Here is a 21,367-nt window from a genome sequence, read left to right as displayed (position 1 = left end):
CAATAGGTTATTCATAAATACGACTGGTTTGGTTAGAATTTGAGTTTGCTGTCCTTTTGAGCAGCAGGACTGTATGAGACATGAACCTACAGCTTAACGTGGGATCCGCCGGGTCTCCCACGCCAAAGGTGCGTACGCTAACACATGCCTTCGAAGGTGCTCTTCGGGAATGCGAGTCTGAAATGTTCGCCTAGGTTTCATGAAGGATACCTATATCTTTTTCTGGTTAAATCCACGTGACTGCGTCCTTTCTAAGGGGCTTTAAAGAATAAGGTTAATTTCAAAGAACTTGAAAGTATATTTTTGACGTTCCCTTTAAGAACGGAGTCTATACGAGATACGTTTATCATAGATTCGAACCACATACACCTTCACCAGAACTATCTAGAACTTCCCACACCAGACGTAAAAACACTAATATTTAGCTATGAGGAAGGCCGTTAAAGAAATTTACCAATATGTCAGACGTTTTGCAAAAAAATGATGAAAGTATATGTGGTAGAGAGTATATGTAAAATTTTATGGTAGAGAGTATATGTAAAATTTTATGGTAGAGAGCTAAGTAAAATTTTATGTTGAGATTATTAGACACAGTTAAACATAATGGGCCATATGCACAGTTGTTCTGACGCGTGATAGGTGCCATACTAAAGAGTTCGATTAACATGTTTGAGGCCTTTAGTATGACGCTAATCATACGTCAAAATGACTACATAAGGCCCAATGTGCCCTGTGAAATGTGCTCGGTTCCCATTACGCACCTCTCCAGGCGGATAGGGAAATGCCTAACAGATAGTGTGGGTACAGGGAGGATCAGACCAGTACTGCTGCTATGCACTTTGTACAGAGATCCACAAAGCCTACGAAAAGAGGACCTCGACAGAAAAAATGTTAGGTTAAGATCAGTTTTCGTGAGACGTATTGTGTGACAGTATCTGTATGAACAGAACAACAACAACATAGAGAAAGATGATGACACACATGCTCCCGAGGACTAGCCGAGGGTTATAGGGGTAATGGGAAGAAGACCTTTAACTTTGTCCAAAAGTTTACAAGGAATTCTTCCAACCAATCTAAGTTTACTCTTATCGAAGATTTAAACAACGACCTCACAAGTGATTTTCTCGTCTTCATGCGAAATCTTTCACTAAGGTATCTTATCTAATCTAATCATGTCACAGAATCAATTTTCTTTATGCACAGACAAAGGTACAAAATTCTTAAGTTCAAGATTTCATCCACACGTTGCCATATTTACGGTTTCACATTCTTCTCACCCAAATTATCTCCATCCCCTTAAACATAATCTGAATTCTTCCATACAGTTCAAGATTGTATTTATCATTACTACTCATGCGCTTTGTCATTCAGATACAAAAACACTTTCTTGTGGAATTTTCGCCAAACAAAGCAAAATTTTCAAGACGACGAAATACACCAAATATAGTATGTAAAAATCAGACAACTATGAGAATCAAGAAATATTCTTCATTCTACTGTAAAATAAATTATAAATATAGATTTCTGTTGAATTAGGACAAATCCTCTTTCTATGCATAGTTTTTTCTTGTTTACTGTATATTTGACATCTTCCATAGTCTTGATAACGCTGCGGCCGGTGCATGGTAATCATTAGTATACGTACATGAGTAACAGAATACACGAAGTAAGTGAAAGTATTACCTGCTCTCCAACGTGATAAAGAAATCAAATGAATGTGTCCTACATCTTGTTTTCTTTGATTCATTTACTAAGGTCCAGGTACAGTTGGTATGATGTAACTAGGTTGGAGTTTGTATCTTAAAAATACCCATCCCAGTGTTCGATTGATGAAGTCGAGTGAAACCCACGTCCTGATAGCTGGATGCGGATTTTCCTATTTCTATACAAAAAAATGTTAAGTCAATTGTATTCCAAAAACTAACCCAGTCAACTCACTTACAACGTTACCATCTAAAATATACATCACGAAATCCACTTCTCGCAAGTTCACTATACTACTTGTCCATAGCCCTGCATTCACAAATGCATCACATATATATATCTGTCGAGTAATTTTACTGCAAACTAAATATATGAATACAGTAACTTAGGTTATACATAGGACTGTCGTATGACCACGAAAGTACCTCACCAAAACTGCTGTCAAATATATACAGGGGACTATCATCTTGTGTAGTCATCATATACTGAATATAATACTTCATTTTCATTTTGACACTGTATCCTTCGTTGTCCTCTCCGCATTTGAACTTCTGATTCCGATATTTCTTCGCTAGCCTCTGGAAATATAAAATGGAGAAAACACATTATAATGTACACTGTTTGAAGAGCAATATTTATCAATAAACTCACTGTGTAGTGTGTACTCCTCTTCTCCAAATTATTATATAGATTCAAGAGCAAACTTTACCAACAAACTCAATGGGTACTCACTTTCTCCTAATTACTACAGACTGTGCAAAAAACCTTACTGAAAATCGAATTTTCGCTGACAGCTGTCGACAGTCAAAACTTAAGTAGGATAGGTGTTTACTAGAGGTTAGAATACAAGGTAATTAAATAATTATACTAATAAATAAAAACGTTAATACATTTTTTCACTATTATCCTTCCGTAGTCACACTTATTTTAAGTGACACGGAAGTCATACTGGTGTCCAACGGACCCCAGAAACTTTTTCGTCTTATTTAATGTTTTAAATATTTTTTTCTTTCTTTTTACTATTCTGTGATAGACGCAGCGTACCAGCCGTAACAACAGGTCGTGTTGTCAATTGAATGTACATGGACGAGAAAGGTTTCAAAAAACAACAGGAAAAAGAATCAGAACTAAAAGTAATTTCTCTGGGGTCTGTCAGACCCCAGTGTGACCACGGAGGGTTATTTTATTTTTTAGTGGAGTAGCAAAATGTAGAATAGAAAACTTAGTTCTTTGTTAAATGCTGAAAACTGTACTCGAATTGCTCAACTCGTTCGCAAATTATTGACATGATGATGTATATTTACTTATAATCACTTAGCTGGATACCCAAGATAGAATATACTAAGTAGCATACGTATTTTAACAAAGGATGTTTGACATACGGCATGTATAAAAGTTAGTGGCTATTATTCTGTACGATATGTACAAACATTTTTAATTGTGATTACACAATACAACGATATAACTATACAGAAAAATCTAGACGTTGGACTAACCGGGACACAAACGACTAGAAATCTGAGAAATAAAGCATCAAACAAGAAAAACTGGCATGACGCTGGTGGTTGAATACGCGAGAAACCGCCCAGGAAACTGGGAATAGTGGTCCAAGTCTGCTCCAATTCGTTATCAATAATTTTCCCTGTACTTATATCACGAAATGAATCAAATATTTTTTTTTTTTTTTAGTTTTATATCCCACGGTTATACCATTTAGACTACAGAAGAGGATGACTAGTTACAGCTCTTTTAAATTTAGTTTAACGTCCCACGCTATGCAAGGAGGCTGAGGGAGACGGCAATGATGAAAATGAATGAAATGATGGAATGAAGAAATTCAGAGGAAACGGGAGAACTCCGAGAAAACACCCATTGGTATTCGCCCACTAGAAAACCTACTTGGCTGAGACTGAACTAGGATCCCAACGCAACAGATGTGAACACTATCACACAGCCACTAAGTACCGATTAATAGAAGTGAATAAAATGAAATCCTGAAGTTTGACATTCTACGATTATGCCCTTTATCCTAAGGGAGACGATTCAGGGTGTCTACTGAGTTTCATTTTCAAATTTCTAGTATATTCTGTATAACTATCAGCAAAATTCCAGTACCTAATATAATGATTTTTTAAAGTTCTTTAGGAATAATCACACTCTTGATAATTTCAGGTTTCTAATTGTTTTACCATCAAAAGAAATCCATTTTATTTTTAATAAATTTAGTTAGCCTTTATTTTTTAAATACAATGATTTTTTAACGTTTTTTAAATAGCCTCCCAACTCCCCTCACAGCTCTTCAATCGACCCATTGCTTTAAATGTCTAATTTCTAATGTGTACAACTATGCTTTGGAAAATGAAATGAAATCTTTGAGTTTTACGTCCCACGGTTATGCCGGTGAGGCTAAAGCAGACGGTGATGATGAGTGATGAATGAAATGGTGGAATGAAGAAAGTGGGAGGAAACGGGAGAACCCCGAAAAAACCCACGCGCACGGTGTTTGTCCACCACAAAGTTCACTTGGTTGGGGCTGAGATCGACCCCGGGACCCCCAAGCACCAGACGTGAACGCTGTACCACTGAGCCATCGCGGCCCAATTATGCTTTGGAAAAATTTACAATTTTAATGGATACAAAATTGTTTCTAAGACTATTAAAATAATTACAAAAAAGTATTGTTGGCAAATATCATGATTTTTCCAGTATTTCCAGTATCAGTAGACACCCTGCGATTAAAGGAAGTGAATGATGATGGAATAAGGAAGTGGGAGTATTCCGAGAAAACCCACGAGCACGACGCTGTCCACCACAAACTTACTTGGACGGGGATCGAACCAAGGACCCCATGGGCCAGAGGTAAGCGCTCTACCATTGAGCCACCATGTCCCCCACGAAAGCAAATGATTATGAAATAACTGATAGAATAAAAATGGGGGAGGAAACGGGAGAACCCAAGAAAACTTACGGAAATTATGCTGCCCACCACAAACATGCGTGGCCAGAGATCGAAATAGGTTTTGACACAAGTCGTCATAGCTCGAATGTAAGGGTAACATAAAGAAAACCTTAGACTCGACTAAATGCTGATACTTTTGTGTCCGCTCCGCTGAACCATCGAGTTCTATAAGACTTTGTTACGCTGGCTATCCATTTTCATCTAAATTTTTTGTTAGTAAAGAAATAACGATCTTACAACTTTAGAAAATAGACTGTTAAATACTTGGTTAAAATACTATTAAATTAACTACATGCGATCCACTCTAAGAATCACAATACCTGATATAAACAAGTATACTCCATTGTTCTCTTAGTTCGTTTGTTTGTTGAAGTTGGAATCCGAACTACGTACCGTAATGTATTCAAATTTTAATGATCTCAGAGCGGAAATTGAACCTGGAACCACTAGCTCAGAAAAGTAAGGTACCGCTCCCTTGATAATCATACACCAGTATAAATCCACAATCATTATCAACCGATTTGAAAACTGGCGTTAAGGACAAACATCAATCGAAATATATTTTGTATAAAGTAATTTTTTCTTAAAATTTACCTGTTTTCTCTTCATCACCACTAAAACATACAATATTTCTTTTAAAAATAACAAACTACTTCTCTTTGCGCCTTTTCAATTTCAAAAACACAATTATGCCACTTAATTTTAGAATAAGTATATTTGTTTATATTTGATGCTAATATACCCGGAGATAAGAGCTATTTTTAAGATCTTCCATATACCATTGAAATTTCAGGACTTGAGAGTTACGATGTCAGAGTACTCTCAATTTCTGGCCTCTAAAAAAGATCTGAAATTATCTATATCTATTCGTTTATCTAATAACATATTTTAAATATTGCCAACTTACTTCACTATTTTCCTTTGTTTTTCTCATGTCTACGCATTATTCACAAAACTCAGTAACCAGTAATGAATGATGATTGACCTTAACCTTTTCAGGACGAACGGCTCAACCCTTGAGCCAGCAATTCAAACCTCTCTAGCTCAGCTCCTAATAAACCTAGAGATATGATTTTGATATGTATCTCTTCAGAAAGGATGGGACTTTCTAATCCTGTGTATATCATTCATGTAATGGGTCCCGCCGTGAAGGGGGAGGGGGGCAAAGTTGGGTGTTTATAGTTTTCCCTCTCTCCCTTCAGAATTTGGGGGGAGGTATCCCCCCTGATGGAGCTACAAGGATAAAAAATGGCATCCATAGAGACAAATGAACATACTAACTAGCCATACCCAGTCCATGACTTTTGGGCTTGAGAGGGGTGAATAGGAGGGGTAGTGAATTTCCCTTTTCCTTATTGTATATTTTCTTATAAAGACAAAAAAAATATATTTCAAATTTGAGGAACTCTGGCAACATTGTTATTCATCGTACGCAAGAAAAAAAACTCTCACATTTACGACAGATATTTGGGACAATGATACACAAAAGTCAAACCCATCGGTTCAATACAAATGGAAAAAGAAATTCAGAACCCCACACCTACGTGACACATCCTGTATTTTATTCAATATCCACTGTAATGTACTCTAACGTTGACAGCCCTAGCGACATTCCTAATTATCACAGACACACAAACAATACCTCGTTGAAAACCTTATAGATCAGCCATTCCAGCAATGTAACTTTTGTGTGTCTCGAGCCAAACCAGTAAAAGAAGACGACGAAAGTCAAAATTTTGGGTGGAAAATCAAATTTTTCGGACTATGGCAACGCTGTTATTTTTCGTACGCAAGGAAAAAAAAATCTCACATTTACGCCAGACATTGGGAACGACGATATAAAAAAATGAATGGTGTAAGTACAATAGGAGTGAAGAAAAAAATTCGGAACTTCGAACCTACGTGAATCATCCTCTATTTTTTTCGATAGATTGTGGTATACGCTAATATCGGCAGGCTTGGCCACGCTCCTAATTGTCACAGGCATATCAGCTATGCCTCGTTGGAAAGCTTATGGAACAAACATTTGAACAAGGTAACTTTTGTGTGTCTTGGGCCAAACCAGTAAAAGACGACGACGACGAAAGTCAAAATTTTGGGTGGAAAATCAAATTTTTCGAAATTTGTCGGGCTTTCGCAACGCTGTTATTTGTCGTACGCAAGGAAAATAATTCTCACATTTGCGCCAGACATTGGAAACAACGATGTAGAAAAATGAAGGGTTTAGGTGGAATAGGAGTGAAGAAAAAAAATTCGGAACGCCGACCTACGTGAATCATCCTGTATGTTTTCGAGAGATTGTGGTATAAGCTAACATTGGCAGACTTGGCCACGCTCCTAATTGTCAAAAACATATCAGCTATACCTCGTTGAAAAGCTTATAGAACAGACATTCCAACAAGATAACTTATTGAACAGACAGACACACACACACAGAAAAAGAGAGAGAGAGAGAGAGAGAGAGAGAGAGAGAGAGAGAGAGAGAGAGAGAGAGAGAGAGAGAGAGAGAGAGAGAGAGAGAGAGAGAGAGAGAGCGAAAGGAAAACAGTTATCACCTCAGAACGCACCGTTCTATTTTTAGCCTGGTCAAAGTCAGCTATCAGTTGAATCTAAGGGTCTTTCAACTCCCTCCTTTGACAAGTTATTTAGTTTTAGAAAAAAATCTTCCTGACGAAGTAAAAGGAAAGAAAAGCAATGATCTTGCGACGAACAATGTTAGGTGAACCAATGCGAGTTTATTCTCTGCCGTTAGTAAGAGTGCATTCCTACTGCACTTACCCGATTTATTTTTTGCACAATTGTTCACAATAACGGGAGTAAATGTGAGAATTTTTTTCCTTGCGTACGACAAATACCAGTGTTACCATAGTCGGACAAATTTGGAAAAAATAGATTTTTGCGCAAAAATTTTGACTTTCGTCTTCTTCTTCTTTTACTAGTTTGGTCCGAGAGACACGAAAGTTACCCTGTTGAAATGGGTGTCTCATAAGGTTTCCAACGAGGTATAGCTGATATGCTTGTGACAATTAGGGGCATCACCAGACTTGCCAATGTTAGCGTATACCATAATCTATCGAAAAAATACAGGATGATTTACGTAGGCTCGGTGTTCAGAATTTTTCCCTCCATTCCTATTGAATCTAAACCCTTCATTTTTTGATATCATTGTTTCCATTGTCTGGCGTAAATCTGAGACTTTTTTTTTTTTTTTTGCTTGCGTACGGTATATATCAGCGTTGCCACAGTCTGACAAAATCTGAAGAATTGTATTTTTGAAAAAAAAAAATTTCGTCTTCTTCTTCTTTTACTAATTTGGTCCGAGAGACACGAAAGTTACTTTGCTGAAATGTCTGTTCTATAAGGTTTCCAACGAGGTATGGTTTGTTTATGTGTGACATTTAGGGGCGTCGCCAAGCCTGCCAACGTAAGGGTAGACGAAAATTTCTCGGGAAAATAGGAACAGGGTGATTCACCTAGATTCTATCTTCCGATTTCTTTTTTTACCTATCTATTGTACCTTTGCCCTTCATTTTTTGGTATAATTATCAATGTCTGGCCTACAGGCCAGAATATTTTTTCTAGCGTACGACTAGAAACAGTGTTGCCAGACTCTCACAAATTTCGAAAAAAAAAATATTTTTTTCACTTTTTCTCTTTCTTCTTCTTCTTCTACGGGTTGGGTACGGTAGCCTCAAAGGTTATCTTACTAGAATCTTTGTTTCATAAGCTTTCCAACAAGGTATAATTCATACCCATGGAAGAATTAGGAGGGGTGCTAGGGCCGCCAAAGTAAAGGTCTACGATTTTCTTGAAATCCCTGCCCGTCCTGAAAAGGTTAAGCTAAAGTATTGGTTTCCCTCACTGATATAACAGTATTTGGTAAGGGATTAAACGTAAGACATACTTACCTCTAAGGTCCACTTATGTTTAGCTCTCCAATGGTCTTGAACTCCACATATCACAACAGGTTTGTACGGTTTCTCAAAGTGTTCAATAAACTTCTCTGGCGACACATCGTTCACATGAATACGTTCTACATTGTCTTGAACTGAAGTGAACAGGTCGAACTTATTTGCATATCCTAGCTCTGACCACGCATTCTTCTGATTGAGCTCTAACAAGAACAACAGAAGATTAGTTTCATAGTTAAAACAAGTTTTGAAGGGAACATTAAAATAATTAACAAACGATTACCAGTACAACTTAAGATTCACCTTAAACCTCCATTTAAAGGAAATTTCACACAGTGTCTCCATCCTCAATACCTTAGAAAATAATTTTCGCTGTTGTATAAGTTAATGCTCAATTATCATCTCACCTGAAGAAATAACTGAATACAAGGAACTAATTTATGTAATATATCAAATGTGTAACTTCATAAACTGTAAATCACTGAAATACTTCCATTAAACGGGGACTTACAGTGATTCAATGTTTGTATTATAAGATTAAGCGACTACTAGTACAAGTAAGTTATGCTAATTGCTACCGGATTTGAATCAATCATTGCGAATCGGCCGTATGTCCATCCCCACCACATTTTCATTTTAGTGCAAAGTCGAGACGTACGCGAAGAAACGCGCATCTCCTGTGAAAAGATCAATTGCCTTGTCACATTATGTTACATATCCTACACTATTGCCTCAATATCATCGATGCGATTGTACAGGTCGAGTATGCAATCCAAAGTTTTTTTTTTCTTTCTCCTCACCAACTTACTTTGGTGAATATATGGTCTTTTCGAAATGACCGATTCATCTAATATGATGCACTTTCACTTTCAGTATTAATTAAAATTCAACTTCAACTGTGACTATTTCGGTAAAACTTTACTGCCATCCTCAGCAGATTCTTTCAGAAAACTAATGTTGCTTGTAGAGAGAAGTGTACATCCCATTTATCCCTCTTGTACATCACGATATGTACCTCCTGTAGAATTCTTACGTTAAGTTTTCTTGTAGCTGTATACTACTCACATAGAGAATAAAAAGAGAAGTATATAGGTACAAGGTACTTGCGCTAAAAGACTACAGGAATTGCATGAGCTATGATATACAGAAAGAACAGTCAACGTAATATAGTTTGCAATGTTAGATTTCTGCAAGAGTCTGTGTTGAGGATGACAAATTACTGTCAAAACGTTTTCAGTTGAACTATAATTTTGGTGTTTTTTGGTAAGTACAGCCTTAATAAAACACAATTGCGTTTCTATTTATGTGTCAACCCATTGCTCCTAATCAAACGTCGTAGCATCACTCTTGATGCTATCATGCAATACTCTAAGGTGTCGCGATACCCAAGACGGAAATCAGCACGCTGTATTTCCGGTTAAGCGTTTCTAACGTGAATCTGCCCCTACGAATGCAACCATCCACACGAAACGGGTTAAGTTCCAAAGTTGGTCGTCCGTTTCTAGCGAAATTTTGAAAATTTACCGTGAAAAAAAAATAATAATTTGCTCGTTTGTGTGATTGATAATAGTAAGGAGAGCTGAAGTTGTGTTTATTTTTCATAAGCGATTATAAACATAGGACTATTTGACAAGCGGAAGGAACTACTTCGCGCAAGCTTACCACAGGGTTGAATTGTAGGAAAGTAACAAGTACTCCGAACATACCTGCAGGTGTACATAGGTCGATTTCCTCATGGAAGAAGTATATAACCCATGAATTTATGCATTGGGCCATAAACTGCGTTTTCACTCTCATTCGTTCATTTCTAATCATTCTTTCATCCATGCACTTATACGCTGCAAAGATATGTAGGCCCTACATCTGAATTAAATCCTTACACAAATATCACCTGCGCACAGGTTTACTTTATGGAAAGAACAGAAATCATTTCAATACTCAAAAGATACGGATTAGAATGAGATTTCTGAGCTTCAGAACCTGTGGCCATGTTAGACCATCACATACGAGGGAAAACGTCCCTCGGTGATCACACTGCCCGGAGAAGTGAGAAGAAAGGAATGACGAGGGAACGAACAGTCTGGGATATTATGCGAAGTGTTATTCCGACATTTGCCTGATGTGAACGAAGAAAACGGGAATAGAACCCAACCGCTCCCACCAACTGCAAAAGCGTTAGCCACTCAAACTTTGCAAAAATGTATACCGTTTTTGACGTAGCTTCACTTATATTCGCCTAGATTGCGTCGGAAACGACCTGCAATGTGGATAAGATTATTACTTTTCAATAGTATTTTATAATACAACTCCAACTTTTGTGAAAGTCCCAGTAAACGATATACCGTTATATATAGCATGCATCAGTACTAGCACACAGTATGATTTTAATTCGGAACTTAACGCCTTAAAGAAATCAATATTAGCCCTTGACCCACGATTTATGCTCAAATTAAAGTACTGGTACGAATAAAACAAAACTGCATTACCTAAATTCTGCTGCCTGCATAAAGATTTGCCAAATCAACCACTAAAACAAGCACCTGCATACATATTTTCAGAATAAACAAAAATTTTGGAACACCTACACGCGTTCAAAGAAACTTTCACATATACTTAACATCGAAAAATAGCGTTAGAAGAAACTTTCACGTATACTTACATCGAAAACTAGATTGTTTCATGCCTTTCAGTATGTCTAAAAACTACACTTAAGCTACATTACGTTATTGTAAAGTTAATAATTGAATAATTTCTTACTGACATTTTTTCAAAAATTCCCGTTTGTTAGCTCACCTGGTCGAGCTTTCTTTTTCACTTCTCGAATTCTTTTTCGTGCTCGGTGATCCATTGGTCCTTGATCTTTCATCTACAATCCAGAAAACATTAAAAACGGACTTACGCTCTTGATAAAAACATTCTAAATATTGAATGTAATCTTCTTACAAAACAACAAACTCAAATCGTCCTCAGCTCTCACTCTCCTTCAGGCACCAAACATAACTCTTCCAGATACACACACAGACTACTCCCAGCCAATCCGCCATTGATGTTCGTTTATATCGCACGAAGACTCGCAAAAAGCTCAAGGTTTTTTTTAGTACTACACCAAATTTTCCTCAACATACACGAAACTTTGGTACAAAGACTGAAATGGTTTAAGTCAAAACAAGCAAAATATGCATTTACTTGTACAGTTTTACTATACGGATTCACAGATTGTAACATGCACAGAAAAATGTGGAGAAGTCTTTAATTTGCCCATTTTATGTCGAGAACAGAACCCAATATAACCCATACGGGGCTTCTAACCCGTTCCTACTCCTACTGCTACCCCTACTCCTACTCCTACCCTTACTTATACTATGGATGCGTATAGTAAAACTGCACGCATTTACTATCCAACAATGCCATAGTACTGTACTTACATTTTCTTATTGTCTTATTTTAGTTGTGTTTCGATTTGCAAAAACTGCGAAGACCAACGTGGAATGAGCCCAGTGGTATCATTAATATTGAAAATCTCGATTATTAACCTTCGGGAGCTAATCCCTTATAAAAAAAAAAAATAAATAAAGTTCTATTAAACATAAGTCAAAAAGTCTACTCTTGGATATATGTCAAGACAAAATAGCTACTGTAATAATTACATCGAAAATAGACTCAATCATTTGTACTACTAGATAATGCCGTTGAAATCAGTGGCGTATTTAGGGGGGATTCCGGGCTTAAGCCCCCTCGAAATCTTACTTACTATAGTAAAGTATATGAAATATCTTGCAGAATTTTCACATTTTCAAGCAAATCCCCCCCCGAAAGTTAGCAAAGCCCTCCCCGAAACAAAATCGTAAATACGCCACTGATTGAAATATTCGTTTATGCTATCAACCGGAAAAAATAATAAACAAAATAAAATGGCAATGCTGATTAGCCAGTCAAGTGAAAATTGCCATCCTTTAATATACTGAAAATCTAATTTCAAATTACGCTTAAATGAGTTATGCTACGTATGTACTGGAGTTTGCCGTTCAGATTTCTTATCTGTCTTATCAGTAAGCTGAATGATAATCGAAAATTAGATGATGACATCAAGTAGGCTAAAAATCACCGTTACATAAAATATATCTCAAAACGTTTCAAATCACTTCGAAACGGTTGTGCTACATTTGTACTGGATTCTACTGTAGAAGTTTTCATTTGTGCTAATAATCGAAATAAATAATAAACGAAATAAAGTGATAATACTGGCTTGACAGTCAAATGAAAATCGCAATAATTTAAAACAATTCAAAATTGATTTCAAATTTCACTTACGTTTGCGCTGGATTGTGCAGTTAGAATTCTTCCACCTTATGCAGAGTCGTTTTGACGTAAGATTAGCATCATGCTAAAAATCTGACTACTGCAAGAAATTTATGTTAGTCGAACTCTTTAGTATGGCACTAATCATGCGTCAAAACGACTCTGCATAAGGCCTCTTATCTCTCTTTGAGTAAGCTGAATGATAAAAGTGCCGATATGGGGAAGGAAAGTGCCGATGGTCGTCTGCATCAAGTGAAAATCGCTGTCAGCTAAATATATCCCAAAGTATCCAAGTTATTTCGATACGATTGTGCTATTAGATTCTGATTATATTTATCTCTTTCGCTTATCTTCGCGACCTCTATGAAACCCTCTCGCGACCCCCTAGGGTCACAACCCCCAAGTTGAGAAACACTGTTCTAAAGCAATATATTGTGACGTGATTGTGACGGTTTAATTGCAACCTTAACTCCATTGTTTCAGTTTAATTGCTTGCCACAGATATTGATTATGCTAAATATGAACGTGCTTCGCTGTTTATTATTAAGACAAAGGCCGTAACCATACTTAGATTTGAGCATTAAGGTGTAATTGCAAGTCATTGGTGGGCAAACTTTCAAAAAGAAGTTAAATGTAATCAATTAGAAGTTTTAAATGAAAGATGATTTTAACCTAAAGTATACAGCGAGCCGAAGACCTGACAGAACAAGTTTCAAGTAGGGTCTAATGGCAATTTTTCATTAACGTCAAGCAAGTATAACCAATTATTTTTTTTTTTTATCACCATAGTCTTACCGGTAAGAAAGGTTAAAAAAAATCCCAATGACACAATTCAGCACAATCTAGCACAAGTGATTAAGCGTAATTTCAATCAGTTCTGAAATACAGTGGAGTGTTTTAATTCAAAATCAAAGGGGAGAGGGAAAAAGTTCCAATTTTCAGGAGTAATTATGCATTGTTAAATACCTAAAAATCAACCGAACAGAATTACTGTACCTATATGAAAAACATTAATATGCAGAAGACTTTATCTGTACGGGAATATATTGTTCAACATTTACTCGCCACATAAATTAAGGCGCACATACAGGGCCGGCCTTAAGCCGATTGCTCCCAATCAGGCCCCCGCCTAAGGGGCACCACGCTAATGCCGTCAAATTTACTTTCCAGTACCGCTTTAACAGCATATTAGGCCCGAGGGAAAACAGATGTGTTGTAGTCGCTATTACTAAATTTTGCTCCTAATACATGTAATTAATACATTTGGGGGGTCCTAGCCAAGTAAATAGCTATGGTACCGTTAAGGTGGCTGTAATACAGGTAGTGATGAGTAGAAGAGTCTTGGTCTTGCAATTTTTGAAAGAGTCTTGCATGCAAAACCAAGACCAAGACTAAGGACTACAATACCAAGACCAAGACCATACCTACAAGACGAAGACCAAGACCAAGAGTCTTGCACAAGTACCAGCTCAGTGGTAGAGCGTTCAGCTTTGGTGCTGGGGTCCCTGCTTCGATCCCAGCTTGCACCATGTGAGCTCTTTTGGTGGATAGAGACTGTGTACTTAGTTTTATCGGGGTTTTCCCGTTACCTCCTACTAGGGATGGTATCGAGACGAGACGAGACGAGACTTTGTGCAGTCTCGGTCTCGTCTCGGTTGATAAATAACGGTCTCGGTCTCGTCTCGAGTAAAAAATCACAGTCTCGGTCTCGTCTCGGTCAACAGATGCTTGTCTCGATCTCGGTCTCGGTCTCGAGTACCTAATCTCGGTCTCGTCTCGAAAGTCTCGAAATAAATAGTGTGAAATTAAAATAGTGAAACTATTATTCTCGTACAGTCTGTCGTTTCCGCTTATTTTTTCCTTTCATTTTGACTTAGAATTATGGTATCGTGTACCTCTTCGTAGCTAATTTACTAGTGCTAATACTTTCCATGCGCGTATTCCAGGTTCAATGATCAGTGGATATATCACGCTAAAACCCTAATAGAACCCATATTTCACTTTGAGCAATAGACTGTCTCATATAGCCTCAGAACTGCATACAATTAAACTCTATTAAATTAACTCCAGTACTATACAGTAATTTATTTCCTTCCTTTGAATCAGAATTGTTCAATACCTCCTAACGGGTAACGCAACACATAGCAGCACGAATGTATTTAATCGTACCGAAATTGAAACTTTACAATTTCTCAATTATTATTCAATACATTCTGCTTTGACTGTCATTTTAAAAACAAAATATAACGTTCATTATCTTAACAAATAGGGTAAATTATTACTACAATATACGTATTTTGTTTGAAATTGATGAAATGCTTAATTACCGTTTCACATCTCCGTGTTTAATTGACACTTTATAACACGAACGTCCTGAACCTTGTGGTGGGAGCTACTACACTCATCTTTGCTATCTGAGGTCTCGAGTTGGATCACAAAACAAGTTAGATTCGAAGTCCGATGTTTCGCATAGTTTGCGTCTCCTTTTAAGTGTATTCTGTTTCTTATACAAGTTCATAAGGTTGTAATGCATTACGTAAGCACATATCCAGTGCCGTAACATAGATTACTCTTATTCCTGAGCTCTCAACGGTGAATGCAACCTTTATTCCAGAAAACTAATCTTGCTTCATTACGTTGAAATTTTATATTGATTAAAAATTACTTGCGAAACATGGTATATAGGTAATTCGAGTTATCTGTATCTATTTTTTCTCCCTCGCCAAAACAAGTCATTCTTAACTTTCTAGTTTTCTTTGGTATTAATTTTCGTAGTTTTGCTGCAACATGATGGATTGAATAGTCAAAAATATGTTTTTCGCTCTATGATTTTCATTAAGTTTTGGATCCATTTTTACCCTACCTTACCTAGTAAAAGTAAATATTTAGTCTTAGTTGAGGAACCGGTTTTTCGCATCTGTAAAATTACGAAATTATGACTTGGTTTAGTTTACCTCCGGGGGTCCAGATATAATAAAATGATCACCATCATCATAATTAACCATTATCAATCCATTGCTAGATGAAGGTCCTTCCAATTCTTCTCCACAACTATCTAACTTGGGCAATTCTTTTCCAGGTTACTCCTTTGTGGCTCTTGATTTCGTTACACCTTGTATGAGGAGGTTTCCTAGGCTGGTTTTGTCTCGTGGTATCCAGTCTAGAATTGTTTTCGTCCGTCTATCATAATTTCTTCTTGCAATACGTCCAGCACACTTTCCAGCTCATATTAAATTATTTCATTAGCACCATCAGTATTCATTTCTATATATTTGGGCTACAAATAGTTCGAATTCGCTGCTTTCGGAGTACAGACACGCTACTTTTTAATCTTCAGATCTGGCAACACTGACTGAATGATTTAAATCAACACAATGTGAGGATCCTCATTTGGTCTAGCGGATAGCACTCTTGATTTCGGTTTGCGTGGTCCCGAGTTCGATTTCCGGTAGGGGTAAAGTTGAACGACCGAAGTGGTTCGGATTCCTCTATAATCATTAGCTCCACGTCTCCTTTAGACGCCCTAGCATAACTGTGGGACGTTAAACTTAAACAAAACAAAACAAAAGTGAACACTGTGTATTGCTAACTGTCAGGGGTGCCCACAAGGAGGGGCTATGATGCAAACTGCGTCATTGAAATATTTGGGGGGGTAAAAATCTATATAAATGTGTTTGAGAGGGTGTAAAAATTAATCGAAAAGTTCTTTTTTTCATGGAAGAACACCTACGGATAGATAATTGAGGGAAGGTGCGTCATGGACATGAGGGGGGGCACCACTGTGTAAGTCGTTGAATAATTGCATATAGCTATATAGTATAGATCGAGTTTCAGGTGGTCAGTGGTCAAACTAAAGCAAGTGAAATGTAATTTGGGTGTAATTAGAACTTTTAATTAAGCACACTCTTAATCTAAAGTGTACACCAGGCCTAAGGCTTAAGCCAATTATACATCGTCAAACTCTTCCATCAAATATTGTATCAAACTTTTCTTTGATGGTAATTTGGTCAAATAAGTTGGGTAAAACTTTCGCACCCATTATAAACGATCAAATATAAAGGTGAATACCATTGCTCAATTGTTTATATTTCTTGATTCAGTTGTTAGGTTACATGAACGTGTATGTGAGTTTTATGGTGGCACCTGCTGGTGTAACTATAATGAACAAGGTTGTAGAAATGAATGGAGTGACTATTCACAGTTACTTCTGTCTCATTTCTCTCCTTTATTGCTATTCCCAAATAAATCTTATTTTCATGGTTCCTTTCTTGTTCTGTAAATACGTATGAATCTACATTCTATTTATTGGTCCGATGCTTACATTTCGTCTAAAACAGTTAATTTTCGAGTAACTTTTGTAACTTTGGAGCACTGATTAAGAATATATAGTCCGTCATAAAAATGTTAGGCTATTATTTAGCTTTAGGGGGCCAGGTTTTTAATTGACTATTTTGCGATTTTCTATTCACATTCGGTTAGATTATTTTAATAACATTTAATTCACACAGTATTCCCGAGCGAGCGTTATAGAGTAAAGGCGGTTTGGAGTCTCGCAGTGCAAATTGTTTTCTGTCTTCGTTAGTGTTGGCTCCCCCATTACTAAACAGTTACCAAATGTTAGGTTTTACAGTTAAAATGAGAGAGTACATATTAACGAAGGTTCTGTAGGATATTAAATTCCGAAGGAATTTTTCAGTGTGTGAAACTACTAATTTATATTTAGAAATGCGAAGATATTACGCAATCTAACCTATTTTGATTTTATGCAACATCCATTGTTTTTTGCACTATCTTCATTTTGGCTCTCATCTTCAGTTATTGATGCCTCTGCCTCTCGCGAACAAAACCCTGTGCTAACTTGTGGGTCCCATGCTGTGCTCCTGCTCTGAATCGGTTAAATATCGTCCTCGCTTTTAATGGACACCAATCATAAGTTGCTTTTCCTACAGTCTCTTTTTAAATGATATTTGTTCGATGCGTATTTATACCATAAAGGTCTTCACTACTGCGTAATTAAACTACCGCTAATTTTAGAGTTTTTCTGCAATATTCTCAAAACAAATAAAAATATCCGAAAAGCAGAAACGTAGTGAACTAAACAATACGATTTTGCGTGTGATACCGTTATCACAACTCATTTATCTGCTTTCGATTTGCAACTGTAGGTAGATTTAACAGTTTTTGCGTGTTCTGTAAAAAGCGGCATACCAAAAGCAGATAGGCGAATTGTAGTAAAAGTATCACATGCAGAATTGTATTGTCTAGTTCACTAATTTTCTGCTTTTCGAATATTTTTATTAGTTTTGAAGATATTACAGAAAAACTAAAATTAGCGGTAGTTTAATTTCGCTGAAGGGAAGACCCTTAAAGAAAGTCCTCGTAAAGTGAATCTGCACTCATGAATGCAACTCCTACCTTGAGAAACAATTTTTAAGGCATTACGAATTAATTTCGTGAAGAAATAACTACATATAATAAGATAGCACATGATCATTCCAGACACATCATATACAGGCATATTGTCAATCTGTACGCAATAATCTGAGAATGCGCCAAAGTAATAACATGCCAGAACGTCTTAAGAAATCATTTAAATCAAGAAAAGTGAAAAAAAAAGGTTTGCTTTTTTTTAAAAAAAAATCACATATTATTCTCAATCTACACCAATTTTGGGAAGTCGCCTGTGGTACTTAGCCCTAATATTCTTTAATTTTATAGTTATACAAAACAGATTACTGCTAGTATGCATCAAAAGAATGTCAGCTGCTTTCCGTGTCCACATACTCGATTTTAGTGCCACCGCATAGCGATTTTCGTTTGTTTTCTTTGATACAATGTTGGATAGAAATAGAACAAGTTCTAATTTAGAACAGTTGTATCAAATGTTGTAACCAACCCAAAAGTTGCATACAAGTTGATATCATACATGTTCAAATTCCACTTTGATGAAATATTTGATACAATATATGATGGAATATTTGTTCGTCTATAACGGGCTTTAGGGGGAACAACTAGTGTTACTGAAAATATATCAGTTAGGCCTACATTTAATTTCAGTTACAATTTGCATTTACAGGTATTGCTGGAACGAAGACTTAAACATTAACATTATAAGTAGCCCAAAGACTATGAAAAACGTCGTCTCTTTAAAGCATTCTTGCACCATGAAACAAATTACGAGTAATTTTAAAATATTTTGCAGTTTATCTATTTGCACATATTTAGAATAAGATTTAGCAATTTATTTAAGTGAGCAACACTGCTTAAAATAATGTAACTGCGACTTCTTGTAATTAAAACCATCAAAAACTATTGTTGTAATGTTATAGAAGCCATACGTTGTTGTTACAAAAGGAAAGCAATAATCATTATAAAAAATTAATACAAATACGTCATTTTAAGCAGTATAACAATCTCTACCAATGTGTTTGGTATCTCTGAAACGATTTGAAATAACAGTTGTTGTAAATGGCGTTATAAGCATTTAAGTATTTTGGAAGCATCTGCATGATGAGGCGTGATATGTCAGCGCGTTTTCGAAGGAAAGTCTTTAGAAACATTTAAATTTTCCGTTTCTTGTAGCTTTGTTCCTTCATTCATTCGAAATATATTATGCCATGATCACAGTATTTGACGCTAAGGTACAGTTGATGCGCATTGCACCGTCCATGCCGTTGGAAGGTAAAGATTTCCAAGCAGCGTTGCCACAGTCCTAGCTCTGAAGTGGGCTGAAAAATAGTACCAAATTGAAACAAAAAGGGCCGAATTCATTATTTTATACCAGTGTGATATATGGCTCTATAACACGAAACTAAAAGAGGTAAAATTCTAGAATACTCCCCCCTCCCTCTCCCAAGAGTCTAAATCAAGAAAGTGCTCTTTTTAAAAATTACTTTTTAAAAACATCCAAATAGAAGGACCCGAACAAACTTGGTATAGAATCTTTGCAACGACACATAAATTATACTTACTAGAACACCCCTGGTCTTCTTCAGAATATTCAACACTTGATTCAACGTGTATGTGTTTTTCTTCCTTTTTTTTTTTAAGATTTCAAGCTAAAATTTCTCGTCTTCATGCGCGGCGCGGATGCTCCCATCTAGCGTTGTTTCCCAGTGTAGTTTGAGTTACAAATATTCAAAACAAAGTTCGTAGCGTTATGCGGTACAACGTCACTGAATGAATGTTCAACAGCATTTTTTAAAGAGTCCAACACACAGCATGAGTAAAGTGAAATGTAGGAAAAGTCTTACTGACATTTTTGAAAATGTGACAAGTATTTCTTAAATGGTGCTGAATTGGGTAGAATTGTACCAACTTTTTCACAAAAGGGGCTGAAAATGCCAGCGTGGTACCAACGGGCCGATGAATGACAAAAAGGGCTGAATTTGGTACAATTGTACCAAGTGTGGCAACACTGTTTCCAAGCTACACTAAATAATGTATGGGCTATTGTGGTTTTGTTAAATAACTAAATTAGAAATATGTAATACTTTACGTAAGAAAATTTGAGAAAATACAACTTTATTTTGTTTTAGCAACATTGCTTGTTTATCTAATGATATTGCAGAGTATCAAGAAAAATTTCCCAACTTGGTACAAAATTTCAGTATATATATATATATACTGTATGTATATATATCGTAGATCCTAGGGGAGGGCTCTAGGGACTATAGCCCCCTGAACGTTATGCACTGGATAAAATGGGCTTCACTGGATAAAGCGGCAAACCATGGTTTAGCGCCTCCCTTGATCATATACTGGATCCGTGGCTATATATATCCAGGATGGCCCATTTTAATTTTTGCACAGAGATATCTCGAAAACGGTTGAACATAAATGAACCGCATAAAAACTCAAATAGGAAATGCCATGGGGCATACTGAATGGTGTCGCGGGGCTTCCTACGGCCGCCTTTCATGGAATACCAGGGCCAAACTTTAAAATTTTAAATGGAAACATGGGGCGAGTAATACCTCGTTCCATAGATATTTAAAAAGCAAAAAGCGTTGTGGCAAAAGATTTTTCATATCGGTCACCGTATTCAAGATGGCCGCCAAGACATGGTGCTTGTATCTGATAAAACGTCCAGTACCACTAATATGAAAACAGTTGGAGATAAACGAACAGTCAAAAAGTGAAACAGGAAAGGCATGGGGCGCGTCGAATAATATTCTCGCAGTACTCCCAGGGCTGCCTTTCAAGGGGGCCAAACTTAGAAATTTTAAACCGAAATATGGGTCAAGTGATACGTCGTTGGATAAATCTTGAAACACTAAACAGTGTTGTGGCAAAAGATTTTTCATATGGGTCACCGTTTTCAAAATGGCCGCCAAGACATGGTGCCTGTATCAGATAAAACGTCCAGTACCACTAGACCTCTAATATGAAAATAGTTGGAGATAAATGAACAGAATAAAACTCGTATAGGAAAGCACAGAGGGTATTTATCATTCCACAGCTCGAGTATAATGAAACGGAGAAAAAGATGATT

At 36.7% G+C, this 21,367-nt stretch overlaps 1 protein-coding gene across 1 annotated transcript in view; it reads right to left on the bottom strand.

Moving 5' to 3' along the window:
- The window catches only part of JMJD6 (Bifunctional arginine demethylase and lysyl-hydroxylase PSR), a 42,178-nt gene extending 30,543 nt beyond the window's left edge, over nucleotides 1-11,635 (bottom strand). The window contains exons 1-3 of the mRNA XM_081742255.1: nucleotides 11,368-11,635; nucleotides 8,572-8,777; nucleotides 2,130-2,282 (exon numbers count right to left, since the gene is read on the bottom strand). Of these exons, the coding sequence (XP_081598381.1) occupies nucleotides 2,130-2,282; nucleotides 8,572-8,777; nucleotides 11,368-11,440 (432 nt within the window). The 5' untranslated portion in view covers nucleotides 11,441-11,635. The remainder of the gene's footprint in view (nucleotides 1-2,129; nucleotides 2,283-8,571; nucleotides 8,778-11,367) is intronic.
- Between the last annotated feature and the right edge of the window lie 9,732 nt (nucleotides 11,636-21,367).

Source organism: Thermobia domestica, chromosome 16 (genome assembly GCF_964235325.1).
Source record: "Thermobia domestica chromosome 16, izTheDome1.hap1.1, whole genome shotgun sequence".
NCBI lineage: Eukaryota > Metazoa > Arthropoda > Insecta > Zygentoma > Lepismatidae > Thermobia > Thermobia domestica.
The sequence above is the reverse complement of the archived record's forward strand: the minus strand, read 5'-3'. Positions and strand labels throughout refer to the sequence as shown.